The sequence below is a fragment of the Blastomyces dermatitidis genome (assembly GCF_000003525.1).
Source record: "Blastomyces dermatitidis ER-3 genomic scaffold supercont1.7, whole genome shotgun sequence".
In the NCBI taxonomy this organism is placed as follows: Eukaryota; Fungi; Ascomycota; class Eurotiomycetes; order Onygenales; family Ajellomycetaceae; genus Blastomyces; species Blastomyces dermatitidis.
The window spans coordinates 215273-237761 of NW_025544780.1; the positions used below are offsets into that span (position 1 = coordinate 215273).

At 39.8% G+C, this 22489-nt stretch overlaps 4 protein-coding genes and 2 non-coding genes across 11 annotated transcripts; 3 read left to right on the top strand and 3 right to left on the bottom strand.

Annotated features, from left to right (window-relative positions):
* Positions 1 to 436: 436 nt before the first annotated feature.
* On the bottom strand, positions 437 to 3067 carry BDCG_06551 (carboxymethylenebutenolidase). Its single transcript, XM_045422297.1, has 4 exons — positions 2151 to 3067; positions 1595 to 2046; positions 1300 to 1469; positions 437 to 1177 (listed from the first exon to the last, which is right to left on the bottom strand). Exons 1-4 carry the CDS (start codon positions 2500 to 2502, stop codon positions 862 to 864), a joined length of 1290 nt encoding a protein of 429 aa, XP_045277971.1. The 5' UTR covers positions 2503 to 3067; the 3' UTR covers positions 437 to 861.
* BDCG_17338 lies at positions 2917 to 3010 on the bottom strand. Its single transcript has one exon. It is a non-coding gene; the product is annotated as a tRNA-Lys (tRNA).
* A 257-nt stretch (positions 3068 to 3324) lies between the features above and the next one.
* BDCG_06552 (uncharacterized protein) lies at positions 3325 to 4297 on the top strand. The gene is made up of 3 exons (XM_045422298.1): positions 3325 to 3697; positions 3808 to 3900; positions 4012 to 4297. The coding sequence occupies exons 1-3, from the start codon at positions 3361 to 3363 to the stop codon at positions 4077 to 4079; spliced, it is 498 nt and encodes a 165-aa protein (XP_045277972.1). The 5' UTR covers positions 3325 to 3360; the 3' UTR covers positions 4080 to 4297.
* On the bottom strand, positions 4076 to 9966 carry BDCG_06553 (chitin synthase C). Of its 3 annotated transcripts, none has more exons than XM_045422301.1 (6): positions 8863 to 9531; positions 8224 to 8794; positions 6476 to 8125; positions 5995 to 6396; positions 5428 to 5922; positions 4137 to 5257 (listed from the first exon to the last, which is right to left on the bottom strand). In XM_045422301.1, the coding sequence occupies exons 2-6, from the start codon at positions 8362 to 8364 to the stop codon at positions 5243 to 5245; spliced, it is 2703 nt and encodes a 900-aa protein (XP_045281739.1). In that variant the 5' UTR covers positions 8365 to 8794; positions 8863 to 9531; the 3' UTR covers positions 4137 to 5242. The 3 variants fall into 3 exon arrangements, with proteins under 3 accessions (XP_045277973.1, XP_045281739.1, XP_045281738.1); XM_045422299.1 differs by having other exon boundaries at positions 4144 to 5257; positions 8224 to 8399; positions 8863 to 9966; XM_045422300.1 differs by having other exon boundaries at positions 4076 to 5257; positions 8224 to 9517.
* BDCG_06554 lies at positions 8832 to 12801 on the top strand. 4 transcript variants are annotated; one of them, XM_045422303.1, is made up of 5 exons: positions 8832 to 9062; positions 9132 to 9984; positions 10217 to 12052; positions 12158 to 12643; positions 12778 to 12801. In XM_045422303.1, exons 3-4 carry the CDS (start codon positions 10930 to 10932, stop codon positions 12601 to 12603), a joined length of 1569 nt encoding a protein of 522 aa, XP_045281741.1. In that variant the 5' UTR covers positions 8832 to 9062; positions 9132 to 9984; positions 10217 to 10929; the 3' UTR covers positions 12604 to 12643; positions 12778 to 12801. The 4 variants fall into 4 exon arrangements, with proteins under 4 accessions (XP_045281741.1, XP_045281740.1, XP_045281743.1 ...); XM_045422302.1 differs by lacking the exon at positions 12778 to 12801 and adding an exon at positions 12736 to 12759 and having other exon boundaries at positions 9132 to 12052; XM_045422305.1 differs by having other exon boundaries at positions 9132 to 12643.
* On the top strand, positions 9876 to 9991 carry BDCG_17339. The gene has a single exon (XR_006700910.1). It is a non-coding gene; the product is annotated as a 5S ribosomal RNA (ribosomal RNA).
* Positions 12802 to 22489: the final 9688 nt, after the last annotated feature.

The window sequence follows — 22489 nt, forward strand, 5'->3', positions numbered from 1 at the left end:
GAGGCCTCCTCCTACGAAAGATAGAGCTCCAAGGCATCAGAAGACGGGCGGCGCACAATGTTTGACAAAGTGCTCTGTGTGTTAATTTCCCCACTCTTATGCTGCCATTGGAACTGCCAGTGAGGAGCGCTTGTGCGTAGCATGAAGTTGCGCCTGGAAGGGCTGGAAATGATGTCCAGCGCCGATTACCCCCTGAATCGATTACCAGAAGGCGCATGCCACCTCATAGAGAGTCGAGCTTGGATATCCTGCTCTCTACATGCTCATATATCTCTTCTAGGGCAATTCTTTGAATGTCAGACTTTTTACCTGATGCCGCGCTCGCCTCCTGGTCTGTGGTTTTGGCCACCTACAGGCTTAGTTTTCTCCTTGGTTGCTGGTGTTTTGCCTGCACATATGCTGAAGTCAGTTTGCCTTGCATCTTATGTCCTACCCGCTGTACTGAACATGACCAACCCATCGAGGTATTGTGTGGCAGATCTTCTAGTCCACAGCGTACGCATTGTGCATTCTCCACACGCGGGGAATGTTTCTTCTCCTGTATTTGCCCAGTCTAATATTTGATTTGTGTTTCTGGGCCATCATTCTCCCGATACTGCACTGAACATGGGGAGTTTTGAGCCAACAGTAACTTTACAGATGCTACCATTAATTTCAATGCATCAGATTGACAGTTTGGTCACTTTATCTAGTCAAGGAGCTACGCAGGCGGCAGGCTGCGAATTGGTCACAGCCACATATTAAGCAATAATTCTTCGTAGTGGATCGTTTCTCTACTTTCTACCCCAACCCAACCACGAAGAGTCCCCAGAAAACCAAGAGTAAAAAGGGGCCCCCCCCGCACATAGCACCTATCACGACCTAACTTACCTCCCTCACCCCAACGCCACCAATCATCCCATTCGACTCCACACTCCCCTCCTCCCTCAACTTCTCCGCCGCTTCCACCCCAGCCACGGGAACCTTGTATTCAAGCACCTTACCTTTCCCGGGCGCCGCCCGGTCATCCGCCAACGGATACGGGAATGGTAGGTACTCCGGCAGCAGGCCTAGTTGGCGCAGAAGCCCGGCTTGGTCCCACCAGATGTGCTCGTGGTAGAGGCGGTCGCCGCGCACGTTGACGATGGAGACCATGGGGAGGCGGACGGGTTTGTGTGTTGGGGGGATGGCGGGGATGCTTGTGGTGTTTTTAGTGAGGAATACAAAAATAGAGAGAAAATGGGGAGAAGGGAGGGAACCCGGGGGGGGGGGGGGGGGGAGAAAAATGGGGGGGGGGGAAGAATATGAATGGTTGCTTACAGCCAATCGATCATCTTGTCATGCGTGAAGCTGAAGATGAACTCGTCGACGACGCGGTCGATACCGACGGTGCGGCTGATCAGTTCGAGGTGGGTGTCGTCTGGGTTATTGAAGATGAAGTGGTGGCGGTAGAAGGTGGTGAGGCGGTCGCGGCCGATACCGCCTGTCATCTATATTATTGCAACCGCTTTGTGTTAGAGAGGTTCTTTTTCTTTTTCCTCGTTTCATAAATTAGGGGATAATTCTAGATCTAGATCTATTTCTCTGGCAAAAACAGAAAAAGATCTCAACTCACTGTCGGAACATGATTAACATACGGCTCCTGAACCATCGTCGCCATCGTTTTAGCGACAGACCGGTCGCCGAATTCAAAGTACGTGTGCTCATCCCAGATCGCTTCGAGGTCGAAGAGCGGGCCGCCAAGCTTGCTCTTTAAGAACGACAGGGTCCGCGTGTGGGCTACCGCCGCTGCTGAGGGGATGAAGTCAGCGTGCTGGGGGATGACGAAGTTGGGGGATTTTGCATCTGGGTATTTGTGGATGGCTACTAGATTATCTTTCTGTGTGGCGGTGGTGGTGGTGGTAGTCGTGGTGCCTCTGTCTTTGCCGGGAAGATGGAGTAATAGTGGTTTTGCCGCTTGGGTCAAACTCGTAACAACATCCGCGCCATACGCGACTATCCCGGCGATTTCTGGGATAGTTGAGAACGCAGCGATATCTTCATTGCTGATGATGTTCGCGTCGTATACTGTATTATTTTATATTTCAATTAGATTTTTTTTTTTTTTTTTTAAAAAAGGGGGATGCATCATAATAATAGCAAATCAAAAACTATGTATGTTCTCCGCTCACCAATTACCCCAAACCTATCCTTAACATCACACTCCGCCAACCCCTTCAACGCCTCCAGACCCAGCTGTATAGAACCAAGAGCAGAAAATCCAGATGTATCTGCATCCGCGTCCGCTGGCACCGTCATTGGCACCCGCACCTCCACGACCGCATACCCTTCCTCCGCCCATTTCTGGGGAGGTGGGGGATCCAGCGTTTCCGTGGTTTTATCCAGGGCTATATTACTTGGAAGCAACAGGAAGAGTCCCGGCCCATGCCCACGGCGCGATAGCGGGGGCTGGAGAGTCACATTCTGGCGGAGAGGTTGTGGAGGGGCGGAGGGGAGGAAGACAGGGGGTTCTTGGGGGTCCATTTGTTTGTATTTATTTTTTGGTGAGTGGTTATTTTTCTGGAAATGGCTGGTGTAGTTCTTTCTACAGGCATTGATTGATCAGGTTTGTAAGGATTAACTTAGTTATGAAGATAATAAATAAATAGTCTTGTCGCTCTTCCTTACCCCACATCAAGGTCTTCGGCATCCCAGCTTACTTAGTTCTAGGCGGCATCATGCCTGGCTAGCTAGCCTTCAAGGGCCTCGGGATAGACAGTTAAACCAACAAACTACCTTAACTAGAATCTCGAATCGTAGCAATGCAATTGACCGTTGATGTGAATAAGCTATATATACCTCACCCAAAGACAGAATATAAAATAGTAAATAAAACTGAAATGAAATGAGGTCGTTCTTTATATTTTAGAAAACATAAAAAAAATAAAACCAACCAAGAGCCGAACGCGGGGATCGAACCCGCAGCCTTGCGGTCACACGCTGTTGTGACTGACATAAGAGCCGCACGCTCTACCGATTGAGCTAGCCCGGCTGCTGCTGCTGGCGAGGAAGCGCAGTCCGGCGCGTTTTGTTTTTGCTGCAAATATTAATATTGAATAAATAAATAATATTGTGCGCGCGGTAACTCAAGCCCTAACAAAAAGTGGAACTGCGGACTTTATATAATAATATAGTTGGTTAATGTTGCTAGTAAGGTTTTTTTTTATTTTCAAGCGCCGGTTCCTGGCTTGGCTCCAACCGTGGCGCAGGTCCTAGCGTCGAGCTTATTTGGAGCGCATTAATAGAATATCAATTATTAATAATAGATAGAGGAGGTTGGTTGGTACTGTAGTTAATAATTATTAATAATGATCCCAACTCCTTACTCTAGAGCACACGCAAATGAAAATGGATGCAATGAACACTACTGACACCCCCCCAAGCGCCTTCAACTACATCCTCAGCTTCCTCCTCGTCGGCGTCGCGTGGGGTTTTACAACACCCTTCATCCGGCGCGCTGCGGTCGATTTCAATGCGCGCAACGAGCAGAAAACAGCACAGCAGCAGACGGCGGGGGAGGATGTCGCCCCTAGCTCTAGCTCTGGTTCATGGGTGACGAGAAAGGTTCTCTCGCTGTGCCGGACTGTTGTGAATCTCCTGCAGATGCCGGGGTATACGGTGCCGCTGCTGATGAATCTGACGGGGAGTGTGTGGTTTTTTCTGTTGGTTGGGAGGCATGGTATGTATTAATTCCGTTGCTTACATTCAATATATATATATATATATATATTACCTTGGATAAACAAACGACATCCCCCGCCCTAGCTGACCTTTCTACTCTGTTCACAGAACTAAGTCTCACCGTCCCCATCACAAACTCAATGGCCTTCCTCTTCACCGTGCTTGGCGAGTGGTATGTTGAAGGCAAGGTGATATCCAAGTGTGAGTCCACCAGATTAACTATTTTAACCACACTCCCCTCTCAATATTTGCTCCTACGTTACGACTTACGATTCGCTAACCTTGGTGCTGCTGATTTGTTTCCTTTGGAAGCAACGTGGCTCGGTATGGTTATGGTGCTGGGTGGGATTGCGCTGTGTGTCCATTCCAAGATGCAGTGATATCCACCCAATATCATTCATTTATTCATTTATTGCCATACTCTATGCTCTTTTTGGTGGGTTTTGAGTGTACAGTATACTGTATTGTTTCATTGTGTTTCTAAAACTAATTGTTACTAGTTATCATTAATACTGTTTTCATTCTCAGCCATCATTAATCTATCTACAGCAGTATTTGATGAAATAATACAAACATATTCTTTACATATACACATACACTTTCACGCACTCTCCCCCTTTCTCACTCTTAAAAAGCCGTATGCATACATGAAAATGTAGAATTGTAATCAATCCAGGCATTAAGGATATTAGCGTTGAAGGCCCTCATAGCACATACCACATACCACATACAAAAATAGCATTCCACGCACATAACAGTCGTTTCATCCGCATCATTGAGAAAAAGGGCAACAAAAATGAGACAGCAAGAAAAAAAAGTGAAAAAGTGAAACAAACATGGAGAATAGCGAGATATATAGATATATGTGCCGGGGATATCAATCGCTCGCAAACCTAAAGAAACCGAGGCCAAGAAAAATTTAAACAATCAACAATCAAGGAAGGAAAGACAAACCAAAAATTCTCATAAAATGGCCAAAAGAATTAACAGGCTAAAATCAAAGATGTATTGTACGTGGATGCACGCACAGGGTTAGTTCCATGATGACATATTCTCGTTCCCTTCCCCATTCATTTCCGTTTTCGCACACACATGTTCCGTAAAACAGTTTGCGTACAGCACCACGCATCACACACAAAGGAGAAAAACAAATCAGCCGCTGGAGGGAGTATTTTGGTATATTGGAAATGACAACAGATAAGAGTAAGAAAAATTCTGGACGAGGTGGGGAATCGTAAGATAATGGAAACAAAAACGGTTCGAAGGAGAGGTATTTATTTTGGTTTTGGTCGTATCGATTCCGTTTTTTAGTTGTCTCGCCAAAAATATAATAACAGGATGACATCCTCGGGTTTTCATAGCCGGTCGTCGCGCGGCTGAGTTATTGTGGCCACGTCGTCGGCAGATGGGAGGTGGAAAAGAGGCGAGGGGGAGAAGGCCCTGTGGGAGTGTTCGGTATATAGTCTCCGTCCTGCTGCTTGCTTGTAAAAAGAAATATATATAAAAGATATAAAACACGGGAGAGAGAGAAGGTCCTGTCCTCTCACACGCCGCGGAACTGTGATTAGAAGAGAAAGGAAAAACGGGGACGCGGTTAGCACATATCAATCCATAACGCGAGAAAAGTGGGTTTGGGGGGGGGGGGGGGGAATAACACCTCCGGGGTACACTACGAGGAAGGAGAAAAAGGGGAGAGAGAGAAGGAGAAAAGAGAAATGTAAAACTCACCAGTCTCGCAATCAAAAACCACATCGCCCCCACAAACCTGAACAACGACAACCCGGCCACACTCCATAACACCACAGCCATATATATCGTGCTTCTCTGCTCCCCCGAGGTATCGTCCGGATTAATCCGCTCCAACCCAACCGCACTCAACACAACCGCCGCAAGGGCAAAGTTACAGAAGATCCACACAAGAACAACCGCGGATCGGAAACCGCGGTAATAGTCCTCCTGTTTGTCCTCTTCGGAAATCGCGCGGACTTCCTTGGGCGGCTTTGAGGCGAATTTGGCGAGTTCTGCTTCATACTGGGCGTTTAGGTCGCCGTCGTCCTGCGGGATGGCCACGTCGACTTTTCCTGAGGGTTTTAGGTTGGCGGACGGGAGTTTCTCGGCTTTGTCGTCGCCCTTTGTACCCCAGGTTATGTCGTGGGTGTTGCAGAAGGCGTAGATGTTTAGGACGTTTATGTAGGTCGGGGTAAGGAGGATGTATTGGAGGAACTAGTATAGTTAGCCTGGTGGAAGTTCTTTAAATTTTCCGCCCTTGTTGTTAAGAGGGAGCACGGTTCTTACGCAAGTTAACATATGCCACGGATCAAAGAACAGCAGCGACGCGACAATCCATAGCACATATGTCGACATGAGTGACACGATCATCGAGAAGAACTGGCGATTACTGAAAACGGACGAGAAACTAAAATTCCCATCTGCCGTCTCGGCCTGTATCGATTTCACTGTGATGAAAATCGCGGCAAATGCCAAGTAGATCATGATACCGATCCAGAAATAGACCATCGTCATGTAAAACTTGTTGGAGCCCTGTGGTCGATTTCCTAGAGCAAGTATAAAGGATGTCATGAGCGTTGCGAGGTAGAGCCATTCGAAAACAACTCCGAGGATACGCCCAACCTCGCCTAGTAAATTTTCGGCACCGAGAGATTTGGTGAGGATATGAAAGACAAGGTAGAAATTGCCCTACGGAAAAGGGTTAGCCGTGTATAAAGATCGATAAACCACTCCCATAAAGGAGGAGGAAGAGGAGGGGAAAACCTACGATAGCAAACCATGCAAATAACATATTAATCGTCTGGTAAATGAACTCAATAATCAACATAAATTTCCTCGTAGTGCTATGATTACTCCGGAAGATTTGGTAGAAATGCGCAATGGAATATACTGCCGCGAAAAAGCTTCCGTTTAGCCAGCGACGGCGCTGGAGAATGAACTCCGCCATCCGATCGGGGACATCGGTCTCGCCCGTGGATGATTTGACGTATTGCAGGATCCATTGGCAGTTGCGTTTAGCGACGAGCTCGAAACAAAGGATCCGATCTTCTGCTAGATACATATTCGCCGTGAAGATGCCAGCGTTCGCGCCGTGCATCTTCTCACCGGCAAAGTACTTCTCCAAGGGTCCCTGGCCGTTTTTGTCGTTCTGCAAGGCCACATATCGATAGGCAGAGAATGCACCAGGAAGCACAGAAATAAACCCGAAGGCAGATTCCAGTGGTTTGTCGAGAATGTTGCTCATTTTATATTCAAAATTCTGCGCGGCGACGAGCGGGTTGATCAGTTTTTTCCCATGAGACAACATAGTTTTGATCTCTCCGCAGGCGCCACCGCACATGGGGTGTAAGTCGAAAGCGCGCCACAGGTGGTAGATAGAGTCCCTACCCGGTTTGGTTCCAGCGTCGAGAAGAACGCAAATGTTGGGATCAAGAACACGGCCAAAGGCCTGGAAGAACCATCGATGGGAGTTGATCTTCTTCTGATTCTTCTCCTTCAGGCAGAAAATCATCTGAACGGGAACCCCTGATCGCGGCTTCAAATGGACTTGGTTGCCCTTCAATTCCATACCGATCTGTGTGGTATATTCGTAGATGTGCGCAGTGACGTCTTTGCCGTTGACTTGCTGTTTGGCAATGCCATCTTGATAAACGCCCAACCCGGCCAAGACAGCCTTGGTGCGCTGGTTGATTTTGGCACGTCCGTCGCTGACAACGCAGACAACAATTTTCTTCCATGCCTCCTTGCCCCAGGTTTTACTATTAGTCCGCGAACACATGTACTCGATGTTTTTAAACACGCCAATCATGGTGCGGGCGAAGAGAAAATCATCTTCGTTGTACATGGTGACCACAATGAACAGCTCCGTGTGCCTGGGTTTAGCGAATAGTCTCTGGCGTAAAGTAAAGCGCTCATTATAAAAGTCGGCCGGATCACAAGTGGCGGCAGAGTAGCGCATGTGAGTGAACTCATCGCGCTCTGGGGGAGCTGCATGGTTTACCTGGCTCAGCAACTTTGGTGGGATGGGGCAATCCAAGACCAAATTACCGTTGAACAACTGGACTTCTTTCACTGTCTTCCATCTTCGTATGGGGGCGGGACTGGGAGTAGGGGCAATGGCGGTTTCTTCGTCATTATATTCCGTTAACTGAGGATTCGGGCTGTATGGATTATCTGGATGCTGTAGCATGGGCACTTGGTCGTCTTGATATGGCTGTGGAGTTTGCGAAGGAAATCGGTTCCCGTCATAGTCAGATGGGGAGGTAGTGGGCTGGTAAGGCTGGGTGTAGTATGCGTCATGATGAGCTTCGGGGGAGATCGTATACTCTGTGCGCGCAATAGGGGAAGGTCGATAAGGATGGGCGATTTCGTAGGCTTCGTTATGACCGTAGGAGTTGTCGATATTCTCTACGGAGTACTTTTTAATGGCAAAGTAGTTAGTGGGTAGCCCTGAATCTGAAGCGGGAGGGAGGGAGATATATAATGTATATATATGTGGGTGGGTGGGTGATTTACAGTTGGTTGGTCAGCCAGGCGGTCCACTGAAGGCATTTCCAGGTGGCCATATTGCCGATATGGATTGTCCTCCAGCTGGTAGCCCTGAAGCGGCCTGCCAGGAGACGGGGTGCGATTAGGGTCGAGTCGATTGGGATTCATTCCGACGTCATGTGGATCGTCGTCGTGTAAAGGGTCTTGAAAAGATGGTTAATTTCAGTCTGTTTTAGCTTTGTGTTCCCATGTATCTAGTTGGCACATAGCAAAAGAGCTGTGTGGTGTAAAATGAATGGCGGGCGAGTGACAGGAGTGAGAGCGCAGCTTGGTAACTTGCACCAACGAATGCGAGGTAAAAGAACAAATTGAACGAGGGGAGCTCAATCAAACGAAGGAGCAGGTGGAATGAAGAGAAATGAAGCTCTGCGGTAGACAGCCGAGAGAGCACAGTAACTGGGAGATAGATAGTTGAGGGGGAAAGTGTTAAAGAGAAGGTATCGCAGTGACGGTGCGAAGGCTGGTTGAGGTGGTGATTGCGCGGCTCTGCTGGTCACGTTTCAGATGCACCGAGGGACGATAAGGAAATAAAGGGAAGCTTCCAAGCTTATGAGGAACTCTATCCACTGCAAAAGCAACAACAGAGATGCAGGACGAATCACTCACCGAGTCGGTTGTATGTCATACTGATCTTCCCTTTTCTCTCCTCTTACGGTATTTCCTCGAGTAGCAAGACCAGCAATGCGGCTCCGGATCCTCGATTGCTCCGCGTGTTTCAGCTCTCAAGGGCTCCCTGAGCGGGAGGAATACGTACTCCCGGAAGGCTGAACTGACAAGCGTCAAGTATATTAGCTTGGCAGGACAAGGTATGCTATGCGCAGAGTATTTCCTCAGTGCTAGATTCGTCGGTTCAGTGTTGAGCGAAGATTGTTTAGTGGACGATGACGTTTTTCGTCGGAAAGAATCTGCTTCAAAGACAGAAAACTCGGAGAATTCAACAAAAAGTTCAAGTCAGAGAAAAATGTTGGCAGGGCTGGCTATTTAGCGCAATGCAAAATGCAAGCTGAGCTGCCAGAAAGAGGGTGAAAACTGCGATGAAGGACAGCCGGGCAGACTCAAGCAGGGAAGTTTTATTGATAATAATAAATAATATGAAGCCACCGACAACCCACAACAAACAAGAGCAAACAGATTATTAGATCCAGTCTAAAAATAACATGGCGCCTACTGGAGTCGTGACGCAACCCGCTAACTACTCCACACTGCATCAGTCCGTCGTGGCTCAGTCGCTGCCACGGTTGGTTAGACAGTAGTAGGTACTAGGTAGTGACTGGCCGCCGGTCGTTCGCATGCCTCCCGAGCTTGCCTTGAATGCCATGAAACCAAGCGGAGTTAAATCCACCCTCTCGCAACTCTGCAGTTACCACGGTTCCACAGGGAATGAGGTATCTCTCTGTTCCTGACTCTGGCTTCTTCAAAATGGTACATAGTATACGTGGTTCAGAAATGCTGAACAATGGTTCGGAATCTATTACCGGGGAGATCTGGATCAACGACCGGTTAATCAAATACAGCCTCATTTATTGTATCCAATCTGTGGGGGGACCTATGGTTGCTCCGCCAAGCTTGACACTTCCGCCGCTGCATATAACCCTCTTTCCTCCTCCTTCCTAGCACATACGAACATAGGGAGTGGAAAATAGGGCTTCCCGTCCGCTCAGCCGTACTCAAGCCACTCACCGGCCTGTTAGTAGTTGGGTGGGTGACCACCAGCGAATCCGGGCTTTCGTATGTTTATGTTTTTTGTCTTATATATAATATATACAAGCATCAAATGCTCGCTTGCGCTCGCTTTGCTGCTTGTTCCACCCCTTCCACTCCCTACCTCCTCTACCACCACCACCGCCTCTACCGCCCCGCAACCCCCCCTACCACTTCTACCCCCTACCTCTACCCCCTACCTCTAATAATAATATTAAATAATAACATTGCAGGTGAGCGGTAGCTTACTAATCTCTAGGGCCTGGTAACATAGGTGACGCGACTTCTGCCGTGTTACGTTACCCCGTTTTATTTCTCGTTCCCACCACGCGCCACCACGCCATATCATATCACCATCCAAAATCTCCATTCTCACCACTAAATCTTTGCTACCCATTTCACTTTTTGATGTGACTCTTTTATCCCTATCTAATGGCTGAGAACAGTTCACAGGATTACAAGGCTCTCTTCCATAGAGTGGAGGAGGAAGCAGAGCTGAGAAGGCAGGCAGAGGAGCGAGAGAGACAGGAAAGAGAGTTGCGAAGGCAGGCAGAGGAGCGCAGTCAGCCAACAACATTCGAAGAGCTCATCAAGGGTTGTCATAATTCATTCTCCCAGCCTCTGCAGGTTAGAACGCCATCCCACTCCACAAAGGGGGCTATCCTGCCACCCACTGGGAAATAACTGTCCAACAAATCTTCGCTTTTGGTCAAGCTGTCCGGGTCAACTGCAAGAAACTTACAATGCAGTTTCCACTTATCTTCAATCAACTGGAAGAGATGCACCTCAGCTATTCACATCTCTTCTTGAGCTGGATGGACTTGGTCGGCGGTATTCTAGTCAAAAACTACGAGTGAGAAGGATCTGAAGGCCTATGAGCGAGGTGCGGTGGAAGATCACGTCCATGATATCATAGCCGAGCTATGCAAAATACCTGATGCCCGAGAGAGATTCCGGCTTGGCGATGGGATCATGTTTGAAAATCATGGAAATCTTCTACAGTCAGAAGAGTCGGATGTACAGCTGATTGATGAATCCAGCTCACGGAACCTCAAACCAGATTCATTCTGTATTCATCAAATCAACGGTTCCACCAATACCTTGATTACAACAGTCGAGTATAAGCCACCACACAAGCTCTCAGTTGAAAATCTCCAAATGGGTCTTCGATCGATGAGGTTCTGGGAACACATTGTTCAGTCAGACACAATTCCTGACAAGGACAAGGATGAAAAGCTGAGATATCATGCAGAACAGCTGACTGGCTCAGTCTTGGTTCAGAAGTATCATGTCATGATTCAACATGGACTTGAGTATTCCTACATAACTACTGGACTTGCTATCATTCTACTTCATATTTCATATGATGACCCTAGTACACTCTATTACTATCTTTGTGAACTAAACACAGATGTGACTTCAGAAAATTCTGAGGTCTTTCAGTCAAAGACAGCTGTTGTTAGAATATTATGTTTCTGTCTGATGTGCTTCCTCTCAGATATCCGTAATCAGGAGTGGCGGAATGCGGCAAGATCCCAGCTCAATACATGGATCTCAAGTTTTGATTCTACACAGTCTGAAATTCCTAATAATGAGCTGCAACAAACTCCTCCAGAATTAGAATACCCAAGCTCAGAATATATGCTCTCTGAATGTCTGCCATCATCTCCATTACAGCCCGGCCGTCGAGTTTCCACCCAATCTCGAACCACCTGTGCACCAATAGACACTTCACTGCAGAGTGACCATATAGATAGTTCTGACTCCGACTCTGGCCCAGCATCGCACGGCCGGAAGCGGGGCTTTAGCCAAGTGATGTCCTGTCCGCCCAGCCAGCGTTCATCGGCACGTTCAGCAGGTCCTAGTCCTCGCCCATCAAGCGGCCAGCACCAACACACAACACATTACTGTACACAGCGATGCTTGTTGAGTTTGCAACAGAGAGGTGAATTGGATCATCAATGTCCTAATATTTCTCTTCACCAGCAAGGTCAGAATGGTGATCACCATCCTATTGATGCAAGAAAGCTTGTGCAACTACCGAAAGCACAGCTTGATTGTGATCTTGACCATAACTGCACACCATTTGGGATTTGTGGGTTGTATGGTGCACCAATAAAAATCACTTGTGCTGCATATGGCTAAACTCTTGTTGGAAAGGGGACGACATCTGGGTTATGGAAACATGTCTCATGTGAAGCAGAAGTATACCAGGTTCTTAAGAAAGCACAGGGTTCTGCTGTCCCTGTATTCCTGGGGATGATTGATTTGAAACTGGTCCTTTTTATTCATGGTGCTGGGGACATCTGCCATATGCTTCTCATGGGTTGGGCTGGGGAAAGTATAGACAAAGTCAAAGTCTCGACGCTAAATGATGAAATCTCCAAGTCAGTGAGGGAAATCCGTATGCTGGGAGTGGTGCATAAGGACCTGCGGCCTGCCAACATGTTATGGAATCATGAACTGCGCCGGGTTCTGATCATAGACTTTCACCGGTCCGACATAGACCGGCGCCCGAAGCAAAGGCGAGTTGGATCCTTCAAAAGGTCACTTCATGGGGTGGGCATCAAACGACCCTGTAACGACAATGGCTGGACCGGGCATATCTCTACGATAACAGGGGCAGACGTCCAGAGTAGCGTCTGAATGGTAAAACAGCGTTGAGGAGAGATTAGGGCTAAAAGATGTATGTATGGTAATCCAGTATCAGCATTGATAATAATTGAGTTCCAAAAAATGTCACTTTGTCTTCCGCGTCTGATTTTGTTTCGCGGACAGCTACGGCAAGGTACAGCTTTCCTGACTTAGTTCCCTCACCAGATTCTATAGCACATGCTGGAGTTTGGATGCCACGTCAAAGACGAAACCGATTATCACCACACCATGTCAATGTTTAGAGAAGATGTCGACAGAGTTGTTTGCTTCAGTCCTCGCCGTTTCATCCTTGTTTGCTTAGCATATTTGATTCCGGGCCCAAGAGCTCCATTGATATCACCTGCCTATTTGTAGATCGTTGAAGGGCCATAATTATTAAAGTCCAAACCATGAACGTAGGGTGAATCCACAAAATTGTTGAAAATATTGATAGGAATGAGGAGAAAGGTTTTTGTTAAATTTACAGAGTTGCCATCCTGAGCGACATTGTCTCAGGCAAAGTACAGAAAGTCAAATTGATATTTATTTAAGTTGCTTTTTTCCACCTTAAAATCCCTTCTTTTTCCACAGAATTCCTTCATTTAGACCTGTACTGGAGAGACATGCTTAAAGTCTGTCAAAGCTTAATTGAGTTGCATACTGAAAGAATATTCAGCGATAATTTGTGACAAAATTCTGTCATTGTATGACTTGCTGTTGTCAGTGTTGATGAATGAGTGTTGTTTATCAGATTGTTCTGTTGAACTCAGCTGCTTATAACTATCTCATGTGTGAGATAGCTTAATTATTGTGGCGGACATATTACTTGTGAAAACAGAATTTTCCCAGGCCCTTCTGAAAATTAGTAGCAAAACATCATTAAAAAATCAAAATATCCGCATTTCTCTAGAATCATTCAATATCATTCAAATACGCGTCTTTCTTACCTTTATCATCAAATTCATATATATCAATCAACTCTTTTTTCAATATGCCTTGTAACACCTGCTGTTCTGCTGCTTCACAAGCCTGTACAAAGACTTCTACATTGTGCCTCAGTCTTCTCAAACTACCTGTTTCAGAAGTTCTGAATAATGGAGAGAATTCAGTCAATAATGAGATGAAGAAGCAGATGAATGAGAAGAATATAGAGACTCAGTCTGAGAATTCTTAATATCTGTAAATCTCTACACCTGAGTCTGACATCTCATACAGATTGTATAAACAGGTGATTATCAATGAGATAAAGAATAAGAGAGATGATAAAATAATTAATAAGTAGAAAGAAGAAGAAGAATCAGAAGAATAAATCTATAACTTCTACAATCAATTCTTTTATATAGATCTCTTAAATGTCAGTGATTATATTCTCTTCTTCAGCTCTGACAGCTTCAACTTCATTTAATATAGCATTCTTAAGTGAGATAATCAATGTGATAATGATGAAATATATGATAAAAGAAATAGAAGAACTGAATTCAGAATCTCATTATTATTCACATTCAGATCTACTGTTGAAATCTTTTATTAAATTCACTATTGAAATCTTTCATTAAATTCACTATTAAATCTTTCATTAAATTCACTGTTAAATCTTTCATTAAATACACTGTTAAAATCTTTCATTAAATTCACTGTTGAAATCTTTTATTAAATACACTGTTGAAATCTTTTATCAAATTCACTGTTGAAATCTTTCATCAAATTTATTATTGAAATCTTTCATTGAATTTACTATTAAATCTTTCATTGAATCTACTGTTGAATCTTTTATTAAATACACTGTTAAAATCTTTCATTGAATTCACTATTGAAATCTTTCATTAAATTCACTGTTGAATCTTCTATTAAATTCACTGTTAAATCTTTTATTAAATACACTGTTAAAATCTTTCATTAAATTCACTATTGAAATCTTTCATTAAATTCATCATTGAATCTTCTATTAAATCTGCTGTTGAAATCTTTTATTGAATTCACTATTGAATCTTTTATCAAATTCACTGTTAAATCTTTCATTAAATACACTGTTGAAATCTTTCATTGAATTCTGTAAGAAATCCCGCTTCTCACAGATTCTTTACCTCTATTTCTATCTCTTGTGTAACTAATAGAGCTAGCAGCTCTTGGCTACACACAACTATATAGACTGAAGTTCATGAATACTATTCATAACTCAGCTTGAATGCTATTATATATTTAATCTCTACATTTTATCTTTCTACTGTGAATACTTCTAGTAGTTAACAGTATATATCATATCAAGCTGTAAATACCTGAATAATCATCTGTGAGTACTTATTCTTACATTTCAAGCTCAGTCAGTCAGCAACTGTCTATTATAACTGAAAGAACTAGAAACTCATATACTTTAATTTCTGTGAACTCTACTACAGACACTCAGAAGCAGTCATCTGAACTATAAATAACTCTTATAAAAGAAGTCTTAGAGAACTTATTAACTATTTACAGAATATCATTCTCTATATCTATGACAGAGAAACTCTCTGAACTTATGAATAAATCAATCTCAGTGAAGAACATTCTTGAGCATCTCTTACAGAATTAAGCTATTTTTCTACAAGAAATGCTTACTATCTGTAAACATTCTTAAACTAAGTCTCTAGATATAATCTTCAGAGATATCTGCAAACTGAAAAGAAACTTTCTTAAGCTGTGATTACTTAAAACTATCTATTGAATCACAATCTATAAAAGCTTTTATAAGTTTGTATTTGAAATTGACTTATAAGTCTGACTGTGTGATATGAAAGATAAAGAAGCTGTTATCTATGTAATAATAGATCTCTATTACACTGAAGCTAAGAACTGACTGAATTATCTAGAAAATGATTATAAGAGATCTTACTGATCTGTTCTCAAGATCTATCTAGAGAATAAGTTAAGAGACTTTGTAAACTGAACAGAGAACATCTGAGCTGTAATTATCAATATTAGAAAAAGAGATGAGAAATCTGATAAAGACTACTCACAGTACTTTATAAAATTATAATATGAATTGAGATCTGTGAAAACAGAGCTCTGAAACAAGATCTGAATAATGATATTTATAAAGAAGCTGAATAAAGATATACAGAATAAGCTCATTAAGTAAGACTCTAAGTTCTTAACTCTGAAGAAACTGATGACTCTTATTTATTACTTATGAATTACTGTGAGAGTCACAGATCTGCAGAGAGTGAATCACTAATCAGTCTCATAAGAATCAGAATAACAGAGAACAGATTTACTGAGAAAAGATAATAAGATATAGAGAGATTTATATCTGACTGCTGAGTAGAAAGAGAGAGCTTCACAAGCTTCTATAAATAGAGTGTATAATAGAGAGATTAAGAAAAAGAAACTCTGTTTTATCTGTTTTAAATCAGAATATCTTCACACAAACTATCTGAATAAATTAAAATAGAAATTTAAAGAGTTATAGATAGAGTCAGTAACAGCCTTCTTAAGAGTCTTGAAACTGATATCTGAATCTGTTACTCTCTTAATAAAAATACTTACTCACAGAGAGAGACTACACTGCAGTACTGCTGTCTTACAAGCATGAGAAGTATTAATGAACTCAGAATCTCAGATCACTGTAATATCTCTAAAGCTCACAGAGTGAATGAGCTGAAAGATGAAGACTGAGAATTTACTCTTATAATAAGCAGAGTGTGAGAACTCAGATCTGAGAGCTGAGAGACTTATAAGAGTTATCTTTGAATTACAAGATCTCTCTGAAATCTGAAGAAGATTTGTAGAAACTGTAATTATCACAGACATCACAGATAATATATATTTAAGACTTATATAACTTCAAAGATACAATCTGCATATAGCTGTTCATAAGTTAGGTTTATACTTTCAATCAGTGTTAGCAGACTCACTTATAAAGATAGAAGCAGTTAATACTGCAGAGTTAATTAGAGAAGATAAGCTCATTTATATAATAACTTTGTAAGTGTCTGAGAATCTCACAGTCATGAAAACTGAGCTTCAGATATCAGAGAAATATCAAGATCTTGTAGAGATATTCAGCTCAGTTAAGACAGCTGAGCTTTCTTCTCACTGTGAGAAGAATCTGATAATAGATTTAATAGAAGAGTAGAAACTCTTCTAAGAATCAATCTATAAGCTCTCTCATTATGAGACAGAGGTCTTGCAGATCTATGTAAAGAAGAATCTGAAGAATGACTTTATCTGATCTTCATAGGCCTCTGCAGAAGTCTCTGTGATATTCATGAAGAAGAAGAATAAAGATCTCAGATTATGTATAGACTATCATGATCTGAACTTTAAGATAATAAAGAGCTACTACTCTCTGTCTCTGATTGAGAATGTAATCAACTGTCTCATAGAAGCTGTTATATTCACACAACTGAATGTGATTAATATATATACATAGCTGTAAATACAGTTTAAGAATGAATAAAAGACTATCTTTAAAACTGCACTGAGACTGTTTAAATATCTAGTGATATCTTTTGATCTGACTAATATCTTTACAGCATTTCAGTCTTTCATTAATAAAATACTTCACACATATCTGAATGTCTTTGTGATAATATATCTGAATAATATGATGATGTACTTTATAAAGAAGAAAGAACACACTGAGTATGTACAAAGTATATTGAAGACTTTAGATGAGATAGAACTGTATATTAAGCTTATAAAGTATAACTTCAGTATCTGCTGAATTAATTTCCTAGAATATATAATCACTGCAGATGATATTTAGATGAAATCTTCACAGATTGAGACTATTCTATTATGACTGAAGTTAACTAGTATTTATAAAATTCAGATCTTTCTGAGCTTTGTGAATTTCTATAGATAATTTATCTTTATATTCATGAGAATCTTTTTAACTCTTACAGATATGTTGAAGAATGAAAATAAGAAGAAGTCATTCTATGAACAGAGAATGAAAAGATTGTTAAGAAGAGAGAACTGTAAGAACTTTCTTATCTCAGAAGCTCACAGAGTCTTTACAAGATTGAAATAGATATTTATAAACACAGTGATGCTGTTTCACTTTGATTTCTTACTCTTAATCAGATTAAAGACAGATATCTTCTTCTTTACAATTTCAGAAATAGTCTTGTAACTACAGTTAAATGAGAACTGAGTTTCAGTAGCCTTTTTCTCATAGAAGATATAATCTGCAGAGATTAACTATAGCATTCATGATCAGAAGCTTCTCATAATAGTGAAATTCTTCTATCACTGATATTACTACTTTGAGAGTCTTGTAACAGTGATTACTGTTAGAACTGATTATAATAGCTTATAACAGTTTGTTTTAATCAAGAAACTCTCACAGTGATAGATTTACTGAGCTCAGAGACTGAGTGAGTTCTGATTTAAAATAGAATATATTAAGAAAACTAAGAACTCAGCAGACAGACTCTTTCACAGATCAGACTATATTAAGAAGATTAGAATAACAGATACAGAGAGACTAGAGAAGATAGAAAAGCTTTATAAGATGCTCAGACTGAGTGTTGTAAAGAGATTAACTGAAGAGTCTCTTAATTCTCTGTAAGAGAAGAGAGAAAAGAGAGAGAAGAAGCCTGTACAACTACTCTTTACAATACTGAGAGTCAACACTCTGAAGATCTCTGTAAGAATTCTTGAAGAGAGTATCTATAATCTGAAGAGTTTGTAAACTTTAAGAAGCACTGTAGAAGATCTGATATAAGAGAAAACAGAGTATAAGTCTTTATAAAATCTTCTATTCAGATTGTCTGAACTACAACTGAAGAATGAATATACTCAGTATATTCAGAAACTGCTTACAGCAGAGATTAACTCTGCAGAAATAAAGAATTAAAGAGACTTAAATAATCTCTTATGAAGAGAGAGTTGAATTTATATATCTATAAATGAGTTTCTACATGTAGAACTTATTAAAAGATATTATGACTCTTCTCTAACAGGTCATTTTACAGATACTAGAACTCATGAGTTACTCACAAGAAAATACTTCTAATCAAAGATACAAGAACTTATGAAGAAGATAGTGAATTCTTGTACTGTTTATCAGAATTCATAGATAGTACAGTTCAGATTATATAAAGAACTTACTTCTCTACTCATCCCGTGGAAATCTTGAGAACAGCTAGAAATGAATGCTCTTATAAATCTCTCTGAAAGCAAGAATATATATAATGTCTGTTTTAACAGTGTGCTGATGATAGTGAATTACTTCACTAAGATAACATACTTTATACTCATCTGCAAGAACTTGAAGTTAAAAAATTTGACTTATATCTTTGTCTGTGATATAATTCAGTTGTATAAGTTATCTGTGAACATTGTCTCAGATAGAGAATTAATTTTTATAGAAGAGTTCTGATCTGATCTGATAACTATACTGAAGATTTTATGAGATCTAAGCATGACTTTTCATCAACAGACAGATGATCAGATAGAATATCTAATAAGTATATTAAAACAGTATCTGTAATGCTTTATCAATTATAATCAGAATGACTGAGTGCATTGATTATTATTTATAGAGTTTATATATAACAACTTAAAGCATGTCAGTATAAATAAAACTCTCTTTGAGATACTCACTGAGACTTATTCACAGATGATCTTGATGAATCTGTAAGAGTATATTATAGAGTGTAATAATGCCTGTGAACAGGCTGAGAGAATTCAGAAGATCTGAGAGAAAGTCTGTGAATTCTTGAGAAAGACTCAAGAGTATCAGAAGAGATACTATAACTTCAAGTATATTACAAAGAGTTTCAAGAAAGATGATAGAGTCTGACTAAGTCTAGAAAATATCATTATACAGAGATTTAGTAAGAAGCTGAATCTCTTATAAACAGAGTCTTATAAGATTGTGAAGAAAGTTAGCTTACAATTCTACAGATTAAAACTATTATCTGAATTATAGATATATAATATTTTTTATATCTCTTTACTTCATGAATATAAGAAATTCTCAGAAGAGAACTCTGTGACTCATTACTCTATCTACAAAGTACTAGAGAGTGAAAGAGAATATCAGGTCAAAGAGATTGTTAACTCAGAGAAGTAAGATTACAAGCTCTGATTCAAGATTCAGTGATAAGAGTATTCTGACAAGATGAATGAGTTCACTTAAGAATTATCTGAGTAGATAAGACATCTGCAGAAGCTGAGACATGACTTTCATATTATAAATTCTGATAAGTCAGAATGATATAGTCTTCACTAAGAACCTGATTGTAATAAAGATATTAACACTGTTATTTATAAATTCTAGTCTATAAGATAATGAGTTTCTACTGAGATGAACAGTTCATGATGTACACAAGAGAAGAAGAAATTATGTTCTTATTAAAGCTAAAAAATAAGAAAATAAACAGAGCTGTGAATACAATTTAGAGACTAATAAAGAAAAAATAAAGAAAATTCACACTTATATTATTAACATCTGTGACACTTAAATCTCTCATAACTATCAATTTTTCTCTTTAAAGAAGCAGAGAGTATTATACTTACAGTACAGATAATTATTACATTTGATATGAAGACTGTTAGAAATGCACAGACTTCAGAGAAGCTGAATATCAGAGTATATATAGTTATAACAGAATCTTGAGAGCTGATCATCTGCACATGTGATCAGATATCTCTTATAAAGCTGAGTTCACTTTCTCAGTTGTACTGAAGTATTCAGTCTGAAAATAATTAAGATATAGAGAGAGAACTCATCTGCTCAGACTAACTCTTATTACAAATTCATAATATTCATATTATCTTAATTACTCAGATTTTACAGATATCTGAGAACTTATCTCTCATTAATAATGAGATTGCAGAAATGCGCTGCAGTGTGAGAATCATTGATAGAGAATCTAGACATATTTACATATATCTGATCAGAGATTATACAGACAGAGAAGAGGTGATTGTAGGCCTGCAGAGCTGCAGAAGATACTGATAATACTGAGAGCTTTGTAAGAACTATTAGCTAGAGTCTGTAAGAAATTACTTATAAGAAGACTTACAGCAAAGAGAGAAACTATACTACTTAAAGTCAGAGACTGGTCTGAAAGAGAGATGAGATAAGTCACTGATCTGAAGATCAGGTATAATGATGAGACTGAGAGAAGTGAAGATATGATTATAAGTGATAGTGTCTCTGCTTCATCAGTCAGTAAAAAGTGATCAGAGAAGTTATAAGAATACTTATAAGAAGCTCAGTAACAGTCAGACATTGTTTATAAAGATATTGAAATTGAAAATTTTTATTCTTAAGAAGTTCTTGAATTAATACATAGATATTATCAGAAACACTCTCTTTCTGTCATCTGAGTGAAAACACTTTACAGATGAATGAGAATACTCACAGTTTATAAGAATGAGAGCTGTTATGAAAAAAGAGAAAAGAAGATGAAGTTTCACAGACAGATCTGAGATATTTATACTACTTTAAAGAGATTTACTTACACTGTGAATGATTTCACAGAATAGTCAGATCACTCTAGTAAATAAGAGTAATTATAAATCACAAATCTGAATCTTTCTATATAACTATAAAGAGTAATTGCAGACTGCAGATATCTTGATTCTACAATTCTACAGAGTTGATGAAAGAATGAAAAATTCCTTACAATTCTACAGTGTCAAAGAGCAATAATTTATAAGAATGAATAAAAGATTAACTCATGAATATTTCTCTTTAATAAGAATAATCTCATAGAGAGTGATTCATCTGTGAGATGAATCTATGTAATGATTATATAAGAATCTTATGAAAATAATTAAGAGTTAACTGAAACTCTTCTATATGAAAGATATAAGATGAATCTGTATGATAGTCAGAGAAGAATCTATAGATTATAAAAAATCTCACAGAATAAGAAACTGAGTGACAGACTTTTTTCTCTTTATAGTAACAAGGGATTTTTTCTCACTGAGATTTTTTATAGATATAAAGAGTTTTTAGTGAGTATCACTGCAGTGCTGAGCTGACTATGAAGTCACTCAGTGAAAGACTTTGTGAACAAAGTCTTAGAGAGAGAAGAGTATGTAAGAAATCTCACTTTTTACAGATTCTTTATCTCTATTTCTATCTCTTATGTAATTAATAGAGCTAGCAGCTCTTGACTACATATAACTATATAGACTGAAGTTCACAAATACTATTTATAACTCAGCTTAAATACTATTATACATTTAATCTCTACATTTTATCTTTCTACTGTGAATACTTCTAGTAGTTAACAGTACATATCATATCAAGCTGCAAACATCTGAATAATCACCTGCAAGTACTTATTCTTACAAATTCACTGTTGAAATCTTTTATTGAATTCACTGTTGAATCTTCTATTAAATCTACTGTTAAAATCTTTTATTAAATTCATCATTGAATCTTTCATTGAATTCATTATTAAATCTTTTATTAAATTCACTGTTGAAATCTTTCATTAAATTTATCATTGAAATCTTTTATCAAATTTATTATTGAATCTTTTATTAAATTCACTGTTGAAATCTTTTATTAAATTTATTATTGAATCTTTTATTAAATTCACTGTTGAATCTTCTATTAAATACACTGTTGAAATCTTTCATTAAATTCATCATTGAAATCTTTTATTAAATTCACTGTTAAATCTTTTATTAAATTCACTGTTAAAATCTTTTATTAAATTCATTATTGAATCTTTTATTAAATTCATTATTAAATCTTTTATCAAATTCACTGTTGAATCTTTCATTAAATTCACTGTTAAAATCTTTTATTAAATTTACTATTAAAATCTTTCATTGAATTCACTATTGAAATCTTTCATTGAATTTACTGTTGAATCTTTCATTGAATTCATTATTGAATCTTTCATTAAATTCACTGTTGAAATCTTTCATTAAATTCACTATTGAA

What these genes read in the sequence shown, in the direction of transcription:
- BDCG_06551 (XM_045422297.1), bottom strand. Translation starts at nt 2,502, where the DNA reads ATGGACCCCCAAGAACCCCCTGTCTTCCTCCCCTCCGCCCCTCCACAA. An exon ending in GGATAGGTTTGGGGTAATTG is followed by an intron (nt 2,047 to 2,150) that starts GTGAGCGGAGAA and finishes AAAATAATACAG; the next exon opens with TATACGACGCGAACATCATC. An exon ending in GACAAGATGATCGATTGGCT is followed by an intron (nt 1,178 to 1,299) that starts GTAAGCAACCAT and finishes AAACACCACAAG; the next exon opens with CATCCCCGCCATCCCCCCAA.
- BDCG_06552 (XM_045422298.1), top strand. Translation starts at nt 3,361, where the DNA reads ATGAAAATGGATGCAATGAACACTACTGACACCCCCCCAAGCGCCTTC. An exon ending in TCTGTTGGTTGGGAGGCATG is followed by an intron (nt 3,698 to 3,807) that starts GTATGTATTAAT and finishes CTCTGTTCACAG; the next exon opens with AACTAAGTCTCACCGTCCCC. An exon ending in AGGCAAGGTGATATCCAAGT is followed by an intron (nt 3,901 to 4,011) that starts GTGAGTCCACCA and finishes TTCCTTTGGAAG; the next exon opens with CAACGTGGCTCGGTATGGTT.
- BDCG_06553 (XM_045422299.1), bottom strand. An exon ending in GCCTGGCTGACCAACCAACT is followed by an intron (nt 8,126 to 8,223) that starts GTAAATCACCCA and finishes GCCATTAAAAAG; the next exon opens with TACTCCGTAGAGAATATCGA. An exon ending in CGTGGCATATGTTAACTTGC is followed by an intron (nt 5,923 to 5,994) that starts GTAAGAACCGTG and finishes TAACTATACTAG; the next exon opens with TTCCTCCAATACATCCTCCT.
- BDCG_06554 (XM_045422303.1), top strand. Translation starts at nt 10,930, where the DNA reads ATGTTTGAAAATCATGGAAATCTTCTACAGTCAGAAGAGTCGGATGTA. An exon ending in CTGCACACCATTTGGGATTT is followed by an intron (nt 12,053 to 12,157) that starts GTGGGTTGTATG and finishes TCTCATGTGAAG; the next exon opens with CAGAAGTATACCAGGTTCTT.